Genomic DNA, 20946 nt, shown 5'->3' with positions numbered 1-20946 from the left:
GTGCTGCTTTGCACCTATTCGATTTTCCCCTCTCAAATTTGTTGACGTCGCAGACTAGGGCTCGCGATCTAGATTCAAGACTTGACTCAAAAACATAGCTTAATTTCGACTGATGACTGACTGACTGACTGATTTACCAGCCTGCTGTAACGTGAGCTTCCACCTTCGTCGCTCATGGCGTATGTTTGTCGAAGACTACCGTTTCAAATAAATAATACGTCATCTCTCTTGCAGAGCGGCTGGGTTGGGCTGGGTTACAGAGTCAAAGACCTGCCTCTGCGATAGCCTCCCCGTTTCCATTACCTTGTTAATATTATTGCAGTGTCAGAGGTGTTGTCTTGCCACTTCTATCACCATATCCGAGCTGTCACATCGTCAGTTATGCTACAATATTAGAGTTGTCATTTCGTCAGTTCTGCCATCTCGTCATGGCTGTCGCTGTGTCATTTTGTCAGGGCCGCTGTCTCATTAGTTCTATCACCACGTCAGGACTATCCGTCTCTTTCCACTGCCCACCTTGCAATTTGCTCTACTACAAAAGAGGCCAGCGTGAGAATACATCAGAGAATCAGGGCTCTGAGACTTAGCTAGATCATATCAACTATTACGGTCTTGTTTTCTATCTTACAAAGCTATAAATTATCTATCTACTGGCAAATAACCTACCTATTCAATCAATCTCTTCAACCGTTTCTCCATTCGACCCCATTTTTCTTTAAAGTGGAAACGAGAAGAGAAGGTTTTGTTTAAGCGATGGGAGGGATTGAAGAGAAAAGTGAGAAAAGGATGAAAAAAGGATGAGAAGAGGGTGAGAAGATAGGAGGGAGGATGGGTGAGAGGATGGGTGAGAAGATGTGTGAGAAGATGTGTGAGAAGATGTGTGAGAAAATGTGTGAGGAGGTGTGAGGAGATGTGTGAGAGGATGGGAGAGAAGATGGGAGAGAAAAGATTGGAAGGCAAGAGGGAGATAGCTATTTATAGAGTAAGAAGCCCCGGGCAAACCGCAGAGAACGACGTCAAACACACTGAAGTAAGAGGCAAGAAAATGTCCCTGCATGGAAGACGGGCAGACGGGGATAACTGTCTGGGAATGAGTCCTGGCTGGCATAAGTTGTGAAAGTGCAGTGGGAACAGATTTGGGATCCCTGGCTGGGAAAGGGGGCATTTTCGGGCCCCTTGTTAAAAGTTGATGATGTTTGGTGAGATGGGTGAGCAGACCTGAGCAGACCTGAGCCGAAGGTGAGCCGGGCCTGAGCCAGCCTGAACAAAGGCGGCGCGAGATCACTTGAACCTGATGGTTGGGAGGTGTCGAGATTCCGGTCAGGAAATAGTGATTTTAGCTGTGTATTCCGGATGATGGCTCAATTCCATCCTTGCCAACTTGAAGACACCATAACGTCGGTGGGTGCTATTCCAATAATGCCACAATCAACAAATTCTGAGCTAGATATAAGCCTAGTACCCTCGCAGTAGCCGTAAAGAGATTGCCCATCCAGTCGCGGAAATGCTTTGAAGCAGAACGAGCGGCATTTAAACACATCAAGGCACATGATCTAGGAAGATTCAATATCGCAACACTCCTCACAGATCCCCTCACCACCCCTAAATCACATTACTTCATCCTCCCTTTAGCTGACGGCGACATGGAGCGCTCAATGCAAGTCCCCGATTTCTCCGACTACAGCAATTCCATACACGCACGAATGGCACCGCTCGTAGAAGGTCTCGCAACTTTACATGAGACAGGAATCGCACACTGCGATCTCAAACACAAAAACATCCTCATTTACAAGACTTCCGAGCATGACCTAACGCTGAAGATTGCCGACTTCGGACACTCCTTGCCAATCTTGCCTGACACGCACCCAGCAAAGGGTCACTTCTGTCCATCAACCTTCTCGGCGCCAGAAACCTGGTGAGACGAAACGGGCCTAACATTGGAGCCTATCGATATGTGGGCTCTAGGTTGCATGTATATGGAGATGGTGGCATTTGTTCAGGCTGGCTCTACAGGATTTGCCGAATGCGGAAGATTCGCATGAAGAATGTCTCTCCCACTTCTCCAGCGCACAATACTTTTCACGATACTCGAACTCTGAGAGACTCTCTACAAGCTTGGTTGAACGATCTGCACGATGATCCTATGTACAGGAAGCTGGCGGTTTGCATTCAAAGCATGGTCCAACCCAAGCAACAAGATAGACCTACTGCAAGAGAGGTTTTTGAAGGTTTATGATCTCGCGTACTTGGCCTGACTTGCTTGTTCGTTTTGCCTATTCATATAAGCTTTGTATTTTGATTGGATTATATGCTTGTCTTGATCTTTATGGAGAAGAACGGAGACGGATGTCAAGTGTCTGAGGCGAGAAAGATATTGTTCGCATCGCTAAGCGAAAGCCTCATTTCAGCGGGTCGTAAAACAGGACTAAAAACCAGAAGACAGGCTTTCTATCGCTAAATTTTCAGGCTATGCCGCATTGCAAGCCAGCGCCCTTCTACAACTAAGGCTCGGATTTGTATTTGACAATATCACGCTGTGACATTGAAATGTACAAAGTTCCCGGACACGAATATGGCTTGAAGAAAGATCTAAGTAGACAACAAATGAATTTTCAGAACATATAGGTGCTCACTCGAGCAAGATCTTGGGAGCAATATCTCGTGCGAAGAAAGTAGTGGTCAAAGCAATACTCATTAGATAATCTAGAAGGTTTTCGTTGGTGCTCCTGTAACATTAATCATACTCCACAGACACATCCTTCCCCGTTCAACTTATTGCCATAAGAAGAGCCAATTCCAACTCGTCACTTGGCAATCGTCTACTACCAGACACCCCATGATCTAGATAAACACCCTCTCAACATCAACCCCAACACAACTCGCATTATCCGGCTCACCCTCCCCATAAACCAAGTCAAAATGGCATACGTATACGAATAATCCACCGTACAGACATACCAGCTATACCCCGGCTCCGTCGTCGTATCATCCAAGATATACAACAAGTTGCTCTGATCGAAGCCCACCAGCGTCCCCGTGGTCGACGGCTCAAAGAACGCATTCTCGACATTGGTATCAGAAATGTTCTGCAGCGCCATTGGAGAGCTGAGGTTGAAGGACCCGGCCTGGAGCTCCCAGGTGAGGAGACCTTGGTAGCCGAGAACTGGGTCGGGGGTGGAGAGCGAAGAGTAGTTGAAGTTGTATGGCGATACGGGCTCTACTGGGTTGAAGTCTGTGGTGACGCAGAGACCTTCGATAGCGGCTCCTTCGTGGCAGGAGAAGAGGGCTGCACCATCGAGGGAAGTTGATGCGGAGTGGAGGACGAGATTGAAAGGTGCGGATTGGTCGGCATAGTATGGAGTTTGCGCAACGACGAGGGGAGCCATGACTGCTAGGGAACTGAAGATGATTGCTGCACGCATCTTGGCGATGAAATTAGAAATATGTGTCTTGTTGATGAGAAGATAGTAGTTATGAATTGGTGAACAAAATGGGAAATACTCCAGTTTTTATATCCTTCTTAGCTTCAGACAAGCAGTTATTTTTATGCTCAGTGAGAAAATGCAAGCAACCATGAGGCGGTCAATACGACGATGAGACTATTCGATCTCTTATCAATCTAGTAAATTCGAGATAAATATATGATCACGATGACTGAATCTCCACTTGGGGTCCTCGTCGCTCGAATTATGTAGGTGAGTGGCGATGTCTAGCGAGTCGTTACGAGGCGCATTACAGTTCCACCTGACCACCCAAATAATCTGTAAACTTTAATTGAGAGAAGCTTTTTCTGGGAGATCTTGGTATATTTCTCCTACCTTAATCAGCACATATATCATGCTGACTGATTCTTGCGTTTTTGTTGGGTGGTCATGTCTTGTCCGAATTTGAGAGGTCCAGAAGGCAAGTGCGGTGCGATGAAGAAAGCTTAATGCGAAGACTGATTGCCAAGAGAAACATCCTTGATAGTTCTAGATGGAATTTCTGACAGGAGAAGTGTTGCATGCAATTCAATAATTGATTGCACCTGCAGGAGTTGAACACGAAGAAGGACCCAGTCACCATGTCGCGCTTGGGTGAGAGGTGGGGAAACATGACAAGGTCCTTTAGTAGCACGACTCGCAGAACATAGAAACGCTAAACCCATTAAACTAGGGACAGAGAATAGTTTTATCTCAAAGTTATAGATCTATTTCGGAATTCGATGCTGTCATGGGGTGATACTCTTTCAAAGAAAAGTCCTTCCACTGCGGGATCTTCCTTGAGAGAATATTCACGATGCTTGTGACAAGCTATAAATGCAATTTGAGTCAGATCTTGGTTTGAAGTCAAGGCCACAGTAAGATATTCGTCCTCACTTCTGTGCTTATCACCGAGGAAGGTAGACCGCCTAGGACGTACACGAACAATGCCCTCCAGGATCAACCTGAATATCTAGACAACGTTGTTATAAATTGTCCTTTCTTGAAATAGAGAAATTACAGTAAAAAAGAAGCAACAAACAAATCTCAACAGAACGTACAATGGAATCCACACTTGTGGAGCTTTCCAAAACAAAGAATCCAGGGAAACGTTCAGTTGAGACACGGAAAGCATCACAATCATTGGGAGCTCAAGCGTGTCTGGTCATCACTTCTTCATTCTTTCTCACAGAATTGTACTAGGCCGGAGTGTGAGAAGGCTCCCCCTTCTCACACTCTGCCTATTCCTCCTCAGACTCTTCGGACTCCTCTGCTTCCACCGACAAACTCTTCTCTACTTCTGCTTCGATGTCTGCCGCTAATTCAGCTTCTAGCTCTACTGCGATGTCCGCCGCCTCCCTCGCCTCCCTCTCCTCCACTTTCTTCCAGTACGCTGCAACCGCAGCCGCGTCCTCCTTCCGCTTTTTCTTCTCGTTCTTCTTCCCCTTTCCAATCTCCTTCTTCTTGCCCGTAGCCTTCGCTTTTCCCTTCTCCGTCGCCTTTTCAACCACCGGCACCTCCTCCTCCGTCAAATCCACCACGACGTTGTCCTTGACCGGCTCCGAAGCCGTCATCCAGGGGCGTTGGACCGACATACCAAAGGTATGACGGATATACCCCTGGCTCTGACGGACTTCGAAGCCAGTCAAGGGCAAGTCGGCCCTCTTCACCTGCTTGGTTGGAGGTTCGTCCTTCTTCTGGACTTCTGTGCTCTTCCGCTTCTTGGTCGGTGCGGCGGCGGGAGGAGGTGGGACGGAGGAGGTTGGTACCAGCGGCTGAGATTGTACTGCAGCGAGAGGTTGCACGACAGGGATAGTTTGTCCGGCAGGAAGGTGGTACGTAGACGGTAGGGGTTGTACGACTGGTAATGGGTACGCAGCAGGCATCGGATGGGAAATTGGTTGCTGAGGATAGCACGTGACCGACATAGGTTGCGGCGAAACGCGAACCACGTGATTCTTGGCGAAATTGGCTCTGGTGACATAGATCCTGAGATCCTTGCGGACTTTACGGTGGCATTTCGAGCAGTTTTGACGGATAGGATTTGGTAAGCCTGGGGCATTTGCTCGGGAGGTAAGGGTGTTGAACTTGAGACATTTGTGTTCAGGATCGGCAGAATTCTGATGTTGGAGGCCACAGAACCATCCTAGAGTTCCATCACGTCCTTCGGTGAACTCTGCACCATCGTTATCAGATGGAGGTGAGACAAGTCTTTCAGCTGATGTGCGATTAGAAGGAGGCGTAGTCGGAAGACGGTTGGAAGCGCGCTGCTGATGCTGAAGTCGTTCGTTCATGGCTCGGAGTTCATCGTTCTCCTTCTTGAGACGTGCTAGCTCTGTTTCGTGACGAGTGACAGATGCCGAAGTCTTTAAATTCTCCTCGCCAAGCTTCTCGCAATGCTTCTCGAGAATGGCATATCGGGATTGGTGGTGCATATTCATGTTCTGAAAGTCCACGTCAAAATCTCCAATTGCCTTTTCCAGCTGATCGTAAAGCTTTGTAGTATCTTCGAAGAGTTCGTTTCTGATGGTCTGAACGAGATTCTTCATATTCGTAGCGAGAGCGTGGCATTCTTCGGAGGTCTTGGGATTGAAGTTGACATAACGGTGACCACCAGCCGAACTTGCGACTGGGACGAGGACACAATCCTTGAGGAGAGGCGCAATCAATCTGAGTTGCTCTGCGAGGTCTGTGTCTTCAATGGAAGCACGATCACCTGTGGCTTTGAGTACTGATAAAGGAGTTAGCATTAACTCTTCGTGTTTGGGGTTGGTGTTGAAAGTGAACTTACCTTGACTTTCGAAATATTGCTTGAGATAGTTGTACAAGGCCACAGAGATAGAAGTCGTGAACATGGGGTTGGATTGGAATTGAGTGAGAAGTAAGGTGATGCTGGAGCAAAGCGTAGGATCAAATTGACCTGCATCGGCAGCATTGGGCAGTGAGGAGAGAGTTTTTGAGATGAAATCCGAAAGAGCGGGTAGCAACAAACGTTGTGAACCGTATTCAGCCATTTTGATAATTGGAGCTGATGCCGTTGAATGCTGATGCTGCGATTGCGATGTTGTTTCTCGAGGTGCGTTGTGTCGATGGTTCTGGTGATGGTGGGCTTCGGTCGCTCGTGGTTGAGAATTTTCGGCTGTAGATTCACTCTGCCCAGCCCTCACACGAACACGCGACTGCTGCAGCATCTCACCTTCGCCGATTTTCCGATTCTCATCGCTCTGGATTTTTTTCAGCCAATGTGGCAGCCGTGGCAGCTTTGGTGTTTGGATGCGGCGTGATCGGCTGGGAGCAGCAATCGGAGTCTCATGCTGATTTACCACTGGAACATCGGCCTCGATAGATGGAATTGGTATATCTGGGTCTACTGGCGTTATGATTGGGAGAGGAGACTCTCTGCCTTTTGCTTCATCGCTCCCTTTCTCCTTCGAGGTTGTAGACTCTGGCTGATCATTCTCGCAATAGATACCTGCATCGCGTCCATCATGGGCCTCATAGTTAATACCAGTGAAATCATCTTCTGCATCTTGCCGATCCACTGCAGGTTGGCTGACCACAGTCGATGCTGTAGCCGCCGAATGAGCATCTATACTTCTTTGGACTTCGTGGACAGGTTCAGTTTGTGGTAGAATTTCCTCAATGAGTTGCGAATGGCGAGAGACCTGCTCATTTATGCATGATTCTGCAATACTTATACCGTATCCAGAATCACTTGGGCTGTGAGCAGGCACAATTGCCGGAGCCCATGCGTGGTTTGCGAAGAAACCTTTTGGATGGAGCTGTATCGAAGCTTTAGCATTGCAACAAATGGAGACTGGTGGACGTACCGTATCAGCGACTCTCGAGGATGCAGCTCTTGCCTCTCGAAGAGTAGGAGACGATGTCTTTCTTCGCTTACGGGGAGGCTCTGGAAGCTCATAGTCATCATCGAACAATGACTGCAGCCATTCCTGATCTCTTGGACTTGGGCAATCGTTGGGATCCGGCCGCAAGGATCCAAGGACGGCGTCCAGTTCCTCGTCCGTGACAGTATGGGCAGGATCAAAGCGACATACATTGCTAGACTGTATCTCGGGTGGTAGTGTAAGCCCTTGATCTGTCTCTTCGCATCTCGCAGAAGAGTGCGTGGCAGAAGCATAAATACCTTCTCCTTCAGTCTCCATCTTTATGTTGGGCATGCCTGTATGATTATCGGGCAGCGCCATTATGGTCTCTGTGGATATGATCCTCTACTTCCGAATAATGTAAGAGATACTTGTGCTCTTGTGTATCGAAGATCGGTTGATACTCGAGATCTTTGATTGAAGTATGTACTTGACCTTGACCTGAAAAGCTCTGTCTGTCGATCTTTCAGACTCCGCGAACTGTCAAGGTTGTTGCGCGTTGGTTGCAAACTCGACTCAGGATTGAGCGAGCGTAAGGTGTTTTCTATACTATCTATCCCTTCGCTACTGCCAGTTTCAAGATTGGCAAACAGCTTTGGTAGTAGTGAGTAAGTTGAATTTAACGATCAAGACCCATCGTCGAGGGTCACGAGGAATTTAGGCAGAACACACGGCGAGTAATATGAGCTTTCGAAGACTGACAATGCGCTTGTTCGATCTGGGCCAGAAAAAGGCTTACAGGTACGAGGTGCAAGTTGTTAGTTAGATCTCCAGCGTAGTGCTTGAAAGGATGTGGTTTCCATGAAGAAGTTTTGTGTAGAGATCGATCTGAGCGGGGAGGTTGAAGATTTGACTTCGTCTATCTCCGAAACCGCTAGCCGTATATAGTTACGGCCAGCTTATGTGGATCGGCCAGGGAGTGAACACCAATGGCAACGCGAGATGCCCCAGCAATGATGAGACCGCTGATTTGCTGGTAAGACGTCAGAAAGATTTGGTGCTTGGGCGTCGAGATGTCCTCTAAAAACGATCTGTATAGAATCAAAGTTTGGATTACCAATGACCATTTATTCATGTGTGCTGTTATTCAGTGAAGAGTCTCATATAGGTTGACTAGACGAGGAAGGAGTGCCGGCATGAGTGTGATTTTATGTACAGGTAAGTTCTCCATTTTCCAGCCTAGAGCTGGTCAACCTCAACACCGTCCATGACCTTGCACCTGAAATCCCAACTTCACGATGTCTTATCTACTGGGAGAAGCTGACGAAGAGATTACTTTGCTTGTTACAGCTGGTTACGACCATACAATCCGGTGAGTTTGAACTGCGCAAACAATCTCGCAGCTGTGTTAACGATTGTGACATCAAGTTTCTGGGAAGCTCTTTCCGGCATCTGCTCTCGAACAATTCAACACTCTGATTCACAAGTCAATCGATTATGCATATCGCCCGATAAACGGTTCCTGGCTGCTGCTGGTCATCACAGCGTCAAGCTCTACGATATCAAATCTACGAATCCAAACCCTCTTCTTTCCTTCGAAGGTCATACTGGCAATGTTACCGGCGTCGCATTTCATTGCGAGGGCAAATGGATGGTGACAAGCTCTGAGGATGGCACAGTGAAGATTTGGGAAACAAGGAGTGGTTCAGTCCAGAGAAGTTATTCTCATGGCACACCGGTGAACGACGTGGTCATCCATCCCAACCAGGGTGAGATCATAAGCTGTGATCGCGGAGGAAGTGTGCGAATATGGGATCTAGCAGAGAACAACTGCTCTCACCAACTAATACCAGAGGAGGACGTACCAGTCGCAAGTGTCACTGTAGCCAGCGATGGTTCAACGCTTTGCGCAGGTACCAATTCTGTTAGTACCATCTCACTTCTTCATACACAATCTAATACTGTACACAGGGAAACGTCTACGTCTGGCACCTCCTCCAATACCGCGAAAAGACTACCCTCGTACCTATAACACACTTCACTGCCCACAAGAACTACATAACCCGAGTCCTGCTATCTCCAGACGTCAAACACCTCGCAACCTGCTCCGCAGACCACACAGCCAAGATCTGGGAAGTTAAGGACCTAGAAACCATGCTCCCAATTCCGGGCCAAGCACCAGCCGCACAAAAAGACCCCAAGCCGTTCAAGCTCGAGAGCACATTGACGGGCCATCAGCGCTGGGTTTGGGACTGTGCTTTTAGTGCTGATTCGGCATACTTGGTTACGGCTTGCTCTGATCATTATGCACGACTGTGGGAGCTGCATAGTGAGCAGATCATTCGACAGTATAATGGGCATCATCGGGGCTTGGTTTGCGTTGCACTGAATGATTATTCGGAGGCACGTTAAGATGGACAAAGTGGGTATCATACGGCGTTCAGCGGGGCATTTGGGGGCTGGGATGGTTACGAAACGCGTCTTAGCTAGGAGGCATCATGTCATACCCAAGTGGTGAATGAATTGAATCTATTGCATTGCTTTATATCTCGTTCATATTTATCATACGGTGACGCCTTTCTGTTTGGATCGCTGTATACTTGACATTCGTCTCCGATTGCTCGTCTTGGAGGTGGGACTTTCTACGTCTAAACATGTCTGTCCTGGAGATATATGTTCTCATCAGAAATCACTTCTTCGCACACTTATCTTAATTTGGGATACAAGTGTACGTCCTCCCAGTTTTTAATCAAAGCATCTCAAAGTCCTCTAATCTACTCGGCGTTTTTCTTACCCAGCGCCATATTATACTCTAGACGAAAGAGATCTACTTCCGTTGTCAAGACTCTCACTCTCACTTTCTGTTCAAAAAGAAATTTCGCACCCAAGCCTAGCTCCAACCTAACATCATCCCCACACGAGAAATCGTGTAGCGGCCCACACTCACCGGCCCCGGCTCTCATTCCTACTGCCCTATAGCAAGGCTTCTAATACTTTGCAGTTTTTGCAGAGAGAGGGAGAACGGTTCGTTATATACCTACCTGATTCGGGTCAACTTCGGGAATTGTCTAGACCATCAGGGTTGATTGAAGACTTTCAAGTGAATCGTTTTGTCTAGTCATATAGAAGAAGTACCTCGAATACAATTAGCCGAGCGGGCATAAAACGGGGTCTTTCTCTCTCCAAAAACTGCAAACTGTTTCCCAGCGTAGATGATTTCCCCCTGGAAGAAAAGCCCGTGGCAATGGGTCCGGGTTGGGGCCCGGCCATCATGCTGTTCGCGGTATTTACGGTCACGTAGGTTTGTATGACTAGCTAGTGCTATGTGTGGGACAGGTTAATAGCAGTGTTGCAAAGATTGACAGTAATGCTGAACTGTTTCGTCCTATATCAGCTTGTTTTGTGAATCGTGTGACACATGCTTGCATGTCCCGTCCCACGGAACAGCTTCGGAATGACAAAAGTTGCAGGTAAAGCAAGGACATTCATGACAGCTAATCTATATCTTTATATGTAAAGAATAAGGGTTACATTTATCTTCCTGTATCTTTCTGCTCTACTGCTTCTTCAAATACACCGCAGCCTGCGACAAAAAATCCCCCACCTTATGCAAACAAGTCGTATTAGCAACCGCATCCCGAATCGACTCCCCAATCGTATAATCAAACGGCTGTTTACTAGTAGAATCCACGCCAGGAATCTTCAACGATTTGATCGTCTCCTGCTCCGCCTTTGGCAGCGTCGCTACATAGGCCAAGAATTCATCCATCACCTTCCTACTAGGCGCTATATCCACACTTTGGTCTTCCAGCATGATTTTACCCACTTTGGACACCCATTGTATGGTCGAGGGACGGATCCCTTTCTTGAGTTGCGATTGCTTGAGTTGCATCGGCTTGAGGCGTTGACCGAGGGGGTGAGCGAGGATTTGCTTGATGTCTGACTCGGTGAAGAGTTGCTTGCTGAGCGGATTCCGCATCACGCCATCATTAGCCGTAATAGCTTGAGCCAACTCGTCCATATCCCACGCATAGTTATCTTCACTAACGAAGAAATTCTCTTTGGGGATCTCGGAGATGTCGTCTCCGAGCATGGTTTCCGAGTTCACGTACGTTTTCTCCAGGTACGCTCGCTCGATGTGACGGAGTGCGGCGGTGGTATCTTTGGTCATGGAGTCGGGGATCGCTGCTTCGAGGAGGGTTTTGCGTTTCACGAGACGCTCGCGGATGGCGTCTGGGAGCAGCGGGGGGTCTTGACAGGCTGCCCAGCGGATGATGGCTTCGAAGTCTTCGATTATGAGGGAAGAGGCCTCGGAGGGGGATTCCGCTATTTCTCGTGCTCGGGAACGGACGGACATGGGCTGTTCCATGGGGACGACACTGCCTACTCGTCCTTCGCTGATGGCTTGGAGGGTTGGGAGGACTTCTTGATCGTCTGAGTCGGAGGTTGAGAGATGAGAGAGAACGGCGGCTAGTTCAACTTGGAGCATCTGTGCTTCGAGTTTGAGGATGGTGTAGCCATCGGAGAGATCCTTTTCTTGGGCAGAAAGGTTCTTGATGGGTTGGGAATTGCTGGATTCTGCAAAATCTGGATGTGTCCATGGTCGAGAAGCCTTTGAAGTTTTAGGATTCGGCTGGTTGGACACATGCTTGGTCTTTGACTTTGATTTCTGGCCCAGGTATTGAGCTGCAATTTCGTTTTTGGGATCAAGCCGCTGAAGCGTGGTTGCAAAACCAGTTGTCATATCTAATTGATTTTGAGTATGTTGATAGAATGTAGTCTGTCTCGTAAAGGGATGACCTAAGCTATTGTTTGTTCATACCTTTGTCCCCGAGCTCGGCCCATACTTCGAGAAGCCTCTCGTGGAGGTACACGCTCTTTGGATCCCCATCCAGGGCCGCATAGAGCTCGTCTAGAATGTCAGACTCTGCTGCCATTCTGCCCCGTCAAATGGTCAGCCCAAACTGCTGGCTGGCATACTGTTCGGACTTGGCTGTGGAATGGGCCTTTCTCGAAACGTCCTCGGTGTGACAAAATAACTGAATGAATATTGGCATCTTCAGCCTCATCCTATCCAGGTGCGTGGAGGAAAGAAGGGGTGTGGTTGAAGAAGATAGTGGGGTGGTGTCTGTCGAATAAATTTAGGGGTGTGCAAGAAGCGCCGCCAAAAGCAAACGTCCAGGCAGAAGTTTCGAAACAATCCTTCAGCCACCGCAGCTTTTGATTCGAACTCAACGAAAGTCGCGCAACCTTGATCTGTACCTCTTCGTATCGCCTTGCATACACCCAATGGTCATGGAGTACCTCGGTCACTGCATGCAGAAGCAGTGAAAGGGCATTTGCCTTGTTGTCTGGGACCACTCAACCAAAGGGATTCAGCCTCCACCAAATATCAGTCCCAATCCTGAACCATGTCTCAACTACGGCAATTTATCCCGCTGCCCTTGGACAGGACAAGGGCTGATTGCCACTGATTGACACGTGCACGATGGATATCGGTGCACCCAAGGCGCTAGAAGGCGAATGGAACAGAAGGCTTGCTGGAGAGCCTTGCCAGATTCAATCGAGCCTCCAAATGGTCCAAAGGGCTTTGCCGGTGACTTCAAGAGCCACATTTGCTACGCTGTGTCGTCTCGGGAAGTATCACAGCCCATGGGCGTCGGCTCTCATTCTTGCTCCACTTCAGCATTGCCTTTTGTTTGACATTTTTCAGTGGGTTTACGGAGTCAGGCAATACAGGCGCACCATTCTGTATACCAACTACAAACACTGGCATTGGCATCTTCAGCATGTGTGATGTGAAGTCGAAGAAATGCGGTTGCCCCGCTTGCCTGTGCTGAAAAGCTCTGGACGAGATTCGAGGAATGAAGAGAAACATGGGACCCAAGAAGCTGCTCTGGTTACGAGGGCACCAAATCGACAAAGATGGCACGAGGAAGTGAAACGATGTGATGATGTTCTCGAATTTCTCTTCAACGGCCGACCTCTGATTGATACTCAGCGGGCCAAATCATTGAGCAGTCCGACATCAGAATATCTGGCAGCTGTGGACCCAAGAGTTATTCCAACTTCTGACGAATGCGATCAAATCTTGAACGTCCTTCTCGAGGAGCACGCCAACAACGATCCTTCGACATTGTGTGTTGCGGTCCTTGCTTGCCTTTGTGGTCTTTCATCACCATTAGCTACGCACTGTCTTACCTCCCTGGTAGTACTGGACATCGACAGGTATCTACGATGCATCATCGTTGCAAGTCAAATCAAATCGGAAGTCATTCCACCAGGAACACTACATGCTGCCAAGCTACTCCTTCTCGTCGTCACTGGTCAAGCTCGTGGTCTTCAAGAATTTGGACAACTTATCCAGTCCCTCGCCGTCCCTGGCACCTTTCTGTATTTGCCCCTTCAGACAGTTCACAGTGCACTGGCAAAGTCTGGTATCCGGTCACGCCTTAAATCGCAAGTACAGACTCATCTAGAGCAGCAGCAGTATATGACAGCGTTTGGGCTGGTCTCCTGGCTGCAAGATATTTCCGATGCGCCAAGTAATGGCAATGTGCTTGCTTTGTTGGATGCCCACTTCCCAATTTGGTTTTGGCTTTCGATCTGGAGGCCAAATGTCGATCGTATCAATGCTTGGGAGCACGGTCATCTTTCTACGTCTCAAAGGCAGAAGCTCTCAAATATCCTCCAGCTAGACGGTCCAGACTTGGAAACGGAGCAATACCCAGCTCTCAGGCTTGCAGAGCCCAGATGCTACGAGTATGTCAAAATCGAACCTGAAGATCCAGAAAGCCTTGAACGTTATCTAGACCTTCTGTACAGAGCTTGTCTTGTCGGGCCGAGCTCCGTTGATCTCTTCATTCAGCAGTGCGTTGAGAAGGTCGCTACTGCCGAGTTGCTATCAATGGTCGATGATGCTGTGCAGGCTGGAGACGACACGCAATGCCAGACATTGTTGACTTTCTCCCGTGCTCTCGCTTCACAACATGATGTTGCAGATAATGTAAATGCCTTAATCGAGTCTGTGTCGTCTTTGGAATCCCTGAAGAAATTCACACATTACGAGCCTTTAGTGGATCAGCTTGCCCAACGCTTGTGCCACACTATGCAACTAGCTCAAGACGAGTTTTGCAAACATCTTCGATCAGGACCTGGAGACTATATGGGCATGTTGGTCTATGAACTTGGCATGGCAATTCTGCAATGCCCCAAAATTCATTCAAAATTACCACAAGAGTTCCTCGAAAGGATACATCAATTTCCACAGCAGAAAACCTTGGAAGCAATTTTCGATGAGCTCCAGGATGATAGTCAATATTCAGCATCTCACAGTTCCAGGTTCAGATCATATTTACTGTCGTCACTCGGCGGGAACGGGACCAAAGAGTCCGGATCAGTGACTTTGGCAAACGTCCAAGAAGAAATCAAGTTCTGGAAACGGCCTCCGGACCAATCAAGAAAAGATCTTGCAAAGAAGTTGGGAGAGATCTCAGGTCTAGAATACAGTCTCTATACGACATGTCTCCACGCTATGTTCAATGAGCACGATTTATACATCTCACAGATGAAAGGAAATATCATACCGGAAGATGAAGAAACCGGGCTTAACTTTGCCAAGTATCTCGCATATCGCCGCAAGCTTCATCAGATGCAACACCCTTGTTGGCTATCGCTGACTGCATCATTGCTAAGGTCGCAGAAGGCGTCATATCTGCCAAGGATGGCTGACGCAACATCCTTCGTGGAGTGGGACAAGTTGGTAGGAGATTTAGAATTGCTCCTTACACCAATTCGCGATCAACTTCCGGAATCTGGCCCTGGGTTGACGAGAGAGCGAATGGTTTGGTGGAAAACATTGTCCCAAAATGTTGCCCCGATCCAGTTCTTATTGAAGATGCATGGCCAGCAAAGAAGTTTGCGATGGCTCTATTTTCCAACCTCGACAGATCATGTCACACCTCTACTTCAAGTCGCTTCTCAGGGTGACGATATGTCTTCCTTGAATCGTCAAATTATCTCCTACTTGAGCCGCAATGGTAGTAATGCTGTCGAAGTATGTGACTGTATTCGACTACTACCTGGCACTTCTTCACTTGGCAGGGCGGTCTGCGAGCGCTTCCTCGCAAGGGAGGAGATAAGCCAGTGGGCTTCATCTGATTTACATATGGTCTTTGTCGCATGGAGAAGACACAAATCCATGACTACAGAAGACATATTTGCACTTGAGTCTGTCCGACTACTTCTCAAACTACCCTTAGCCGCACAAATGCGTGCCAGCACTGTTCGTTTAACGAACGAGTTATTGCAGGCGGAATATGATACACTCTTCCGGGAAGCCAGAAAGCTCGAATCACTCCGTCTTAGACTCGGACATCAGAATACCCAGAGAGTAACTACTATTCTCTCGCACATCGGTGTAGAGAACAGCGCGACTGGTCGTGTTGTGGACGAAGCAATACCTGACGAGCTCGTGGATGCAATAGATGAGATTGGAGACAATGAATTTGAACTTTCTTTCGCTTTGACAAGCCTCAGTAGCCTCCAACGTCAGGCTCGAGGTATACACAACGACTCCCGTATGCTTCTAGTTCGTCTTTCCCTCCAAGGCGATCCACAATTCTGTATCCATTTCTCTCCAGACGACGAAGGACGAGACCGACATAAATACTGGCGCCCGAAAGACAGTCAGGAGCCAGCCACAACGTCATGTACGACGAAACCAACTTTGTTCACATACTACCTCGGCCGCAATCTTCACTACCTCCTACGATCTGGCAACTCCTCCTTGCAAACAATCTACAACTCTATTCAAACCCTGGTCACTGCACAGCCTACCGCTTGTCTCGTGTGTGCCAGTAAAGTCGGCACAAACTTATGGAAGCCAGCAACCTGCTCCAAAAAATGCTCCAAGAAATTCCGAAAAGCTCCTCTTGAAGTTAGACTTCATAATCTATTAGTCGATCCCGCCGCAATCGATCTTCTTCTCACTTCCATCTATGCTGCCGCATCCGATACTTCCACCCTTGATCTCTTACCTGGCTGCCCCGTCCCAAAAAATAAGGTAGCTGCAGTCATCGACACCCTCCCAGCATTGGCTACTTTTCAAACAGCAAGCAATCTAAAAATAGCCATCCAAGGAACCGATGGTCTTGGGAAAGACCGCGAAGATCTACTGTCATGGCTTTGTCTCAAATTCAGAGGCTTCATACTCAGTGCTCAAAGCAGCTTTCGAGTTCCTAGCATGCCAAATACCCAGCAATTCCTCATGCTCAATTCGAATCATGAAAGAGAAGCGCTTTTCAACTCAAAGAGCCCATCAGGAGGGAGTGGTCGTGTGATATTCCATGGCACCCAAGTCTCACGAATGTTCTTAATCCTCTCTGAAGGTTTGAAAGTAATGAGCAATACACCCTTCATGTTGACTGGCGCTGCCAGAGGTGTTGGCATCTACTGCGGAGACGATCAAGCGACCTCTCTGAATTATGCTGGTATGACGGGTACAAGTTGGAAGAACAGTGCTCTAGGCAATATGAGACTGATGATGGGCTGTGAGCTGGCGTCAACTGCACCATCGGCAACAGGCACCTACCACGTGGTTTCCGACGAGAATTCTCTACAAATCCGTTACATTTTCTTGCTTCCTGCTACCTACCAGGCTCCGCCGCGACATCATGTTGAACCAGCTATGAGCATCACGTATGCGAATTTGCGAGCAGGGACGCTTAAGTAGAAAATATAGATTTCTGTATTTATGTGTTAGTTGGAGTTATTATGTCGTGTTCATATCATATTACGTTTTTGAGATAATCATTGTACAAAATGCAAATTAACTCTCCTATTGCCATTCTACTATCACTTATACAACAAATAAAGCCATAAATATTGGTATTACAAGCCATTCGGCGTTTTATAAGTTTAAACTCTACAGGGTGTTCATACTGCATCCTCCGTTGTTGCCCACACTCCTGGCTGCGGTCTCGGTTCATCTTCCTCCACGTCTTTCTTCGGTTTACTCTCACTGTTACTTTTGCCCTGCCACGACCGCATCATACGTCCTACTCCGGTCCTTTGGGTGTTGTCCTCTGCTGCAGCCTTTCGATCATTCTTCTCCACCAGCTCTATTATCTCGTTCTGTCCATTTGCATTGTTGCTACCCTTGTACACCGGCTCCCAATTCGCAAACTGCTTTCTCAGTCTAGCAATTTCGTTCAGTTTCATGAAATACTCCTGCTGAGCATCCGCAGGGACCGTCTGCGCTCTCAGATTCTCTTCAATCCCGTTTAGAACACTAGACATTGTCGGTGCAGTATTCTTTCCGCCATCTGTTACCTCCGCGATTCTTTCTTCAATTAGTCTCTTGATTTCCTCCACTGCTGCATGATCCTTGATTACGAGTGGATCTTCCTTGCCCTTCTCAGGAACTGCAAATGCCACCACCAAGACAAGATAAATGCTACAGAGCCCGTACATGACATCTCTAGCTCTCTGAGGATCATAGATATCAGAGTGAGAACGATCAAGCTGTCCCACGATGACGATCTCGCAAAAGGACCTCAGCAACAGCGCAAATGCCGCATGAGCCATGTATCCGAATTCCTGCCAACATCATCAGTTCTCATTTCCTTTCTCAGCCGAAAAACAGGAATCTCACATCATAATAAGCACAACCCGTCTGCCTCTCCGTGGCCCTCGAACACGCATAAATACTCATAACAAGCATAGCACAAAACTGCACCGTTATATACGTAACCTCCAGCGCGCTCCTCGCCCTCGCAACCCTCTCCGTTTCATCTTCATCCCCATTCTGATTCTTCAACCACAGCCCCGTCGCCGCTACTAAGAGCGCGATATGGACCGTCGCCAACGTCCACAGAACGCCCGAAAACAAGTTATCGGCAAATGCATCCACTTTCAAGGGCCGCAGGAAATCGTACCGGATGATGATGCGCCAGAGGCCTGTGATAACGAGGACGTCGGTGCAGATGCGAATGATATGCGTGAACATGGTGTATATTTGAGCGTACGCTGTGACGTTGCGGTCGACGTGGCTGATTACCGAGTCGATCCAGTGGGTTATGAGCCATCTTTCCTCTTGTTAGCTATCCGTCTCATTTCTTCGGGGCAAGGGAATTACAGTGAGAGTAAAGCAAGGCCGACATGTAATCTGATGGCTTCGGGCCAATCTTTCGAGCGCCGTACGATCGCGAACAGGACGGCGAGCGTAACGATGAATGCTACGAGGGCATTAAAACTGATGCACCCGAGCCCGGGGTCGATTGTGAAGAGGAGGTAGATGAAGGGGTCGGAATAGTATGCCATTCTTGCTATCCTCTCTATCAAGTTTCAAGCTCCTCAGATGTTACAATTAATTATTGTAGTAGCAAGTGCTCAAATATCACGATCCCACCACAGCTCAAGCCAAAAACCCTCAAAATCAACCCCTCCTCCAGCCCCAGGCTGCATGGAAGAGTGTGTCTGTATCAAAAACCCTTCGACGCCCGACTGCTGTGTATGCAGGGCTCGCTAGTGCGGTGTGTGTGTGTGTGTGCCAAGACAAGGGCGGTCTTCAGCCCCCTGTCGCACTTAGCTGCAGCCTCACCGAGTCTGCCCTGCCGCTTTGCCAGCGAGCGCATGCAGGAGGATGCGGGAAGGAATGGGGTGCTCTGAGTAGGGTGTGAGCGGGTAGGAGCCGGGTGTGGGAGGAGTAGATGGTAATCTGACGAGGCTGTGAGAGACTTTCGACGAGTGTCCGGTGCCAGAGTTGGGAAGATGGTTTGGGGATTTCATGTTCTGTTCGTGGGTTTATTGCAGATGGGTTGGAAGCAATTGATGAGGAGAAATGATCTAGGATATCATTCTTGAAAGCTGGCGGTATATACAGAATCTCTGATCGTAGCTTCCTCCCAAAATCATGCCATAAACAGTTCAGAATCCAGTTCATGTCTTTCTTCTCACATCTCCATTCAATTCAATCCTCCTCAATAGGATAAATCTCACACGGCACCATCGCCCTCTGAGCACTCAAGTCCGACCTCCCATCACCCAGCTTCTCCAGCCCCGGCGCCGTAACAATATCCACACTCTGCGTCTTCCCCTTAAAACTATCCCCATCCTCACAATCATGAAACTTCTCCCCAATCTTAATCTTCTCCCCATACTTCGGGACCACGAGCTGCATCTGCGCCGGCTGGATGCCAAACTGCAGCGCAATATCTCGTCCCAATGCTACCATCTGCCGGATCTGATCTTGGATCTCCGGGCGAATTTCAGCGTGAGATAGATTCGCGACTTCGGAGAGTACCCGAGTAATGCGGGATACGGTGTCGTTGAAGTTCTCGGTGTTGAGTTGCGCGATGGGACTGTGGCTTTGTTCGGGGGTCGTGAGGGCTACGTTGATGTATTGGAAGGTTGTTGAGCGCCAGTTGTTGGCCAGGACGTCTTGTCGGAAGACTGCGTAGTCTTCGCGGTCTGGAGATGCTGAGACGAGACGTCAATTGGTATTGGCTGCATTTGGAGAGGAAGGAGTCTTACCAGCGACAGCATTTGCGTCAAATAGTTTCCGCCATGCTGCGTACATTTCGAAGAGATGTTTCTGTGATTTTCCTGGGCCGAGAACTCCGAATCCGAAGGGGGCAGAGAAGAATTGTTCTGCGATGATGGACCATAGTGTGCTCTTGAGCCAGAAATGGGATTTGGCGTTTCCGGCTCTGGTGAGGAATCCGGTCTTGTCCAGGTGTGAAGGTAGTTTCTGGCCAGCTGGAATGAGGAATTCTCTATTTCGTGGTGCGGTTACTGATTCCATCAGCCTTTGCAATTCTCTGAATTTGATTCCCATCTTGTCGTCTGGCCAGCCTTGGTCGTCTCTTTGACTGACAAGTAGTTGAGCTACTAGCTTGTCTTTTTCTTTCTGATGATCTTTTCTTATGTTGGTGACTTGCTCTCTGTGTTTCTCCCCTTCTTTATCCACCTCCATTGATCGAAGTTCCGCAATATGCGTGAGCTCTCGATTGTGCTCGTTCACCAATTCATCTCTTTCCCGTACCAATCTCCCTCTCTTGAACTCCAGATCGTTGATCTCCGCTTGCATATTCTCCATCCGCTGGTACTGATCCTCGATCTTGCCACTCGCTCGATGAAGCGACTTCGCCTGCATGTTAATATGATTCTCCATCTTCGACCTCTCTCGATACGCATATCTCGCCCACGCAAGCATATCGCCCAGACTGTCGTCTCTCCGCTTAAACATACTGAATGACCTGCCCTCGACCTCATTCAGGAACTCGTCTATTTTGGAGATGTATTCCCCAACCGAAGGACTTCCTCCTCCTCTTTTTCCTCCTCCTTCTCCACTCCCCTCACTCTTGTCACTTTTCTTCCCGCCGAAAATATTCAAACTCATCTTGACAAACAGACACGATAAGGCGAGGAAGAATCGCGAATGGAACAGAGCACGCAAACACGCGATCGAGCGACGGTGCTGAAGGAAGGTGGTAAGGCTCTACCCAGCACGAGAATCAATTATACTAGTCAGCCTCGTCGTCTATCATATTGTTTGCACCTACCTGCCACCTTGTCTGTCTTACCTAGTGCCGAATCCAGGCAGGGTTGCAGAGAGCGACGCCCGACCAAGGTGGTGGAGGCTGTGCTTGCCACCG

General features: G+C 48.4%; 9 protein-coding genes across 9 annotated transcripts; 3 read left to right on the top strand and 6 right to left on the bottom strand.

Annotated features, from left to right (window-relative positions):
• Window positions 1–651: 651 nt before the first annotated feature.
• Window positions 652–1375, bottom strand: LY89DRAFT_223936 (uncharacterized protein). The gene has a single exon (XM_018205972.1). It carries the CDS (start codon window positions 1163–1165, stop codon window positions 716–718), a length of 450 nt encoding a protein of 149 aa, XP_018066522.1. The 5' UTR covers window positions 1166–1375; the 3' UTR covers window positions 652–715.
• On the top strand, window positions 1357–1919 carry LY89DRAFT_738783 (kinase-like protein; the record flags this gene model as incomplete). The annotated part of the gene is made up of 2 exons (XM_018220399.1): window positions 1357–1401; window positions 1455–1919. The coding sequence occupies 2 exons, from the start codon at window positions 1357–1359 to the stop codon at window positions 1917–1919; spliced, it is 510 nt and encodes a 169-aa protein (XP_018066521.1).
• A 922-nt stretch (window positions 1920–2841) lies between these two features.
• Window positions 2842–3396, bottom strand: LY89DRAFT_709993 (uncharacterized protein; the record flags this gene model as incomplete). Its single annotated transcript, XM_018217796.1, has 2 exons — window positions 2955–3396; window positions 2842–2898 (listed from the first exon to the last, which is right to left on the bottom strand). The coding sequence occupies exons 1-2, from the start codon at window positions 3384–3386 to the stop codon at window positions 2842–2844; spliced, it is 489 nt and encodes a 162-aa protein (XP_018066520.1). The 5' UTR covers window positions 3387–3396.
• Window positions 3397–4702: 1306 nt separating this feature from the next.
• Window positions 4703–7669, bottom strand: LY89DRAFT_738781 (uncharacterized protein; the record flags this gene model as incomplete). The annotated part of the gene is made up of 3 exons (XM_018220398.1): window positions 4703–6192; window positions 6253–7243; window positions 7292–7669. The coding sequence occupies 3 exons, from the start codon at window positions 7667–7669 to the stop codon at window positions 4703–4705; spliced, it is 2859 nt and encodes a 952-aa protein (XP_018066519.1).
• Window positions 7670–8347: 678 nt separating this feature from the next.
• LY89DRAFT_688625 (WD repeat-containing protein pop3) lies at window positions 8348–9825 on the top strand. Its single transcript, XM_018215745.1, has 4 exons — window positions 8348–8506; window positions 8639–8660; window positions 8717–9212; window positions 9260–9825. Exons 1-4 carry the CDS (start codon window positions 8485–8487, stop codon window positions 9698–9700), a joined length of 981 nt encoding a protein of 326 aa, XP_018066518.1. The 5' UTR covers window positions 8348–8484; the 3' UTR covers window positions 9701–9825.
• A 946-nt stretch (window positions 9826–10771) lies between these two features.
• Window positions 10772–12346, bottom strand: LY89DRAFT_688623 (uncharacterized protein). Its single transcript, XM_018215744.1, has 2 exons — window positions 12111–12346; window positions 10772–12034 (listed from the first exon to the last, which is right to left on the bottom strand). The coding sequence occupies exons 1-2, from the start codon at window positions 12223–12225 to the stop codon at window positions 10845–10847; spliced, it is 1305 nt and encodes a 434-aa protein (XP_018066517.1). The 5' UTR covers window positions 12226–12346; the 3' UTR covers window positions 10772–10844.
• Window positions 12347–13430: 1084 nt separating this feature from the next.
• Window positions 13431–16916, top strand: LY89DRAFT_566802 (uncharacterized protein; the record flags this gene model as incomplete). The annotated part of the gene is made up of 1 exon (XM_018208545.1): window positions 13431–16916. A coding segment is annotated over one exon (3486 nt), but the record flags the coding sequence as incomplete, so codon positions are not given.
• Window positions 16917–17131: 215 nt separating this feature from the next.
• On the bottom strand, window positions 17132–18730 carry LY89DRAFT_688621 (uncharacterized protein). Its single transcript, XM_018215743.1, has 3 exons — window positions 18426–18730; window positions 17943–18375; window positions 17132–17887 (listed from the first exon to the last, which is right to left on the bottom strand). The coding sequence occupies exons 1-3, from the start codon at window positions 18608–18610 to the stop codon at window positions 17225–17227; spliced, it is 1281 nt and encodes a 426-aa protein (XP_018066515.1). The 5' UTR covers window positions 18611–18730; the 3' UTR covers window positions 17132–17224.
• A 411-nt stretch (window positions 18731–19141) lies between these two features.
• LY89DRAFT_688620 (uncharacterized protein) lies at window positions 19142–20873 on the bottom strand. Its single transcript, XM_018215742.1, has 2 exons — window positions 19823–20873; window positions 19142–19768 (listed from the first exon to the last, which is right to left on the bottom strand). The coding sequence occupies exons 1-2, from the start codon at window positions 20688–20690 to the stop codon at window positions 19260–19262; spliced, it is 1377 nt and encodes a 458-aa protein (XP_018066514.1). The 5' UTR covers window positions 20691–20873; the 3' UTR covers window positions 19142–19259.
• Between the last annotated feature and the right edge of the window lie 73 nt (window positions 20874–20946).

Source organism: Mollisia scopiformis, assembly GCF_001500285.1.
Source record: "Mollisia scopiformis unplaced genomic scaffold LY89scaffold_22, whole genome shotgun sequence".
NCBI classification, from domain to species: domain Eukaryota; kingdom Fungi; phylum Ascomycota; class Leotiomycetes; order Helotiales; family Mollisiaceae; genus Mollisia; species Mollisia scopiformis.
Note: the sequence above shows the minus strand (reverse complement) of the source record. Positions and strands in the feature narration are given on the sequence as shown.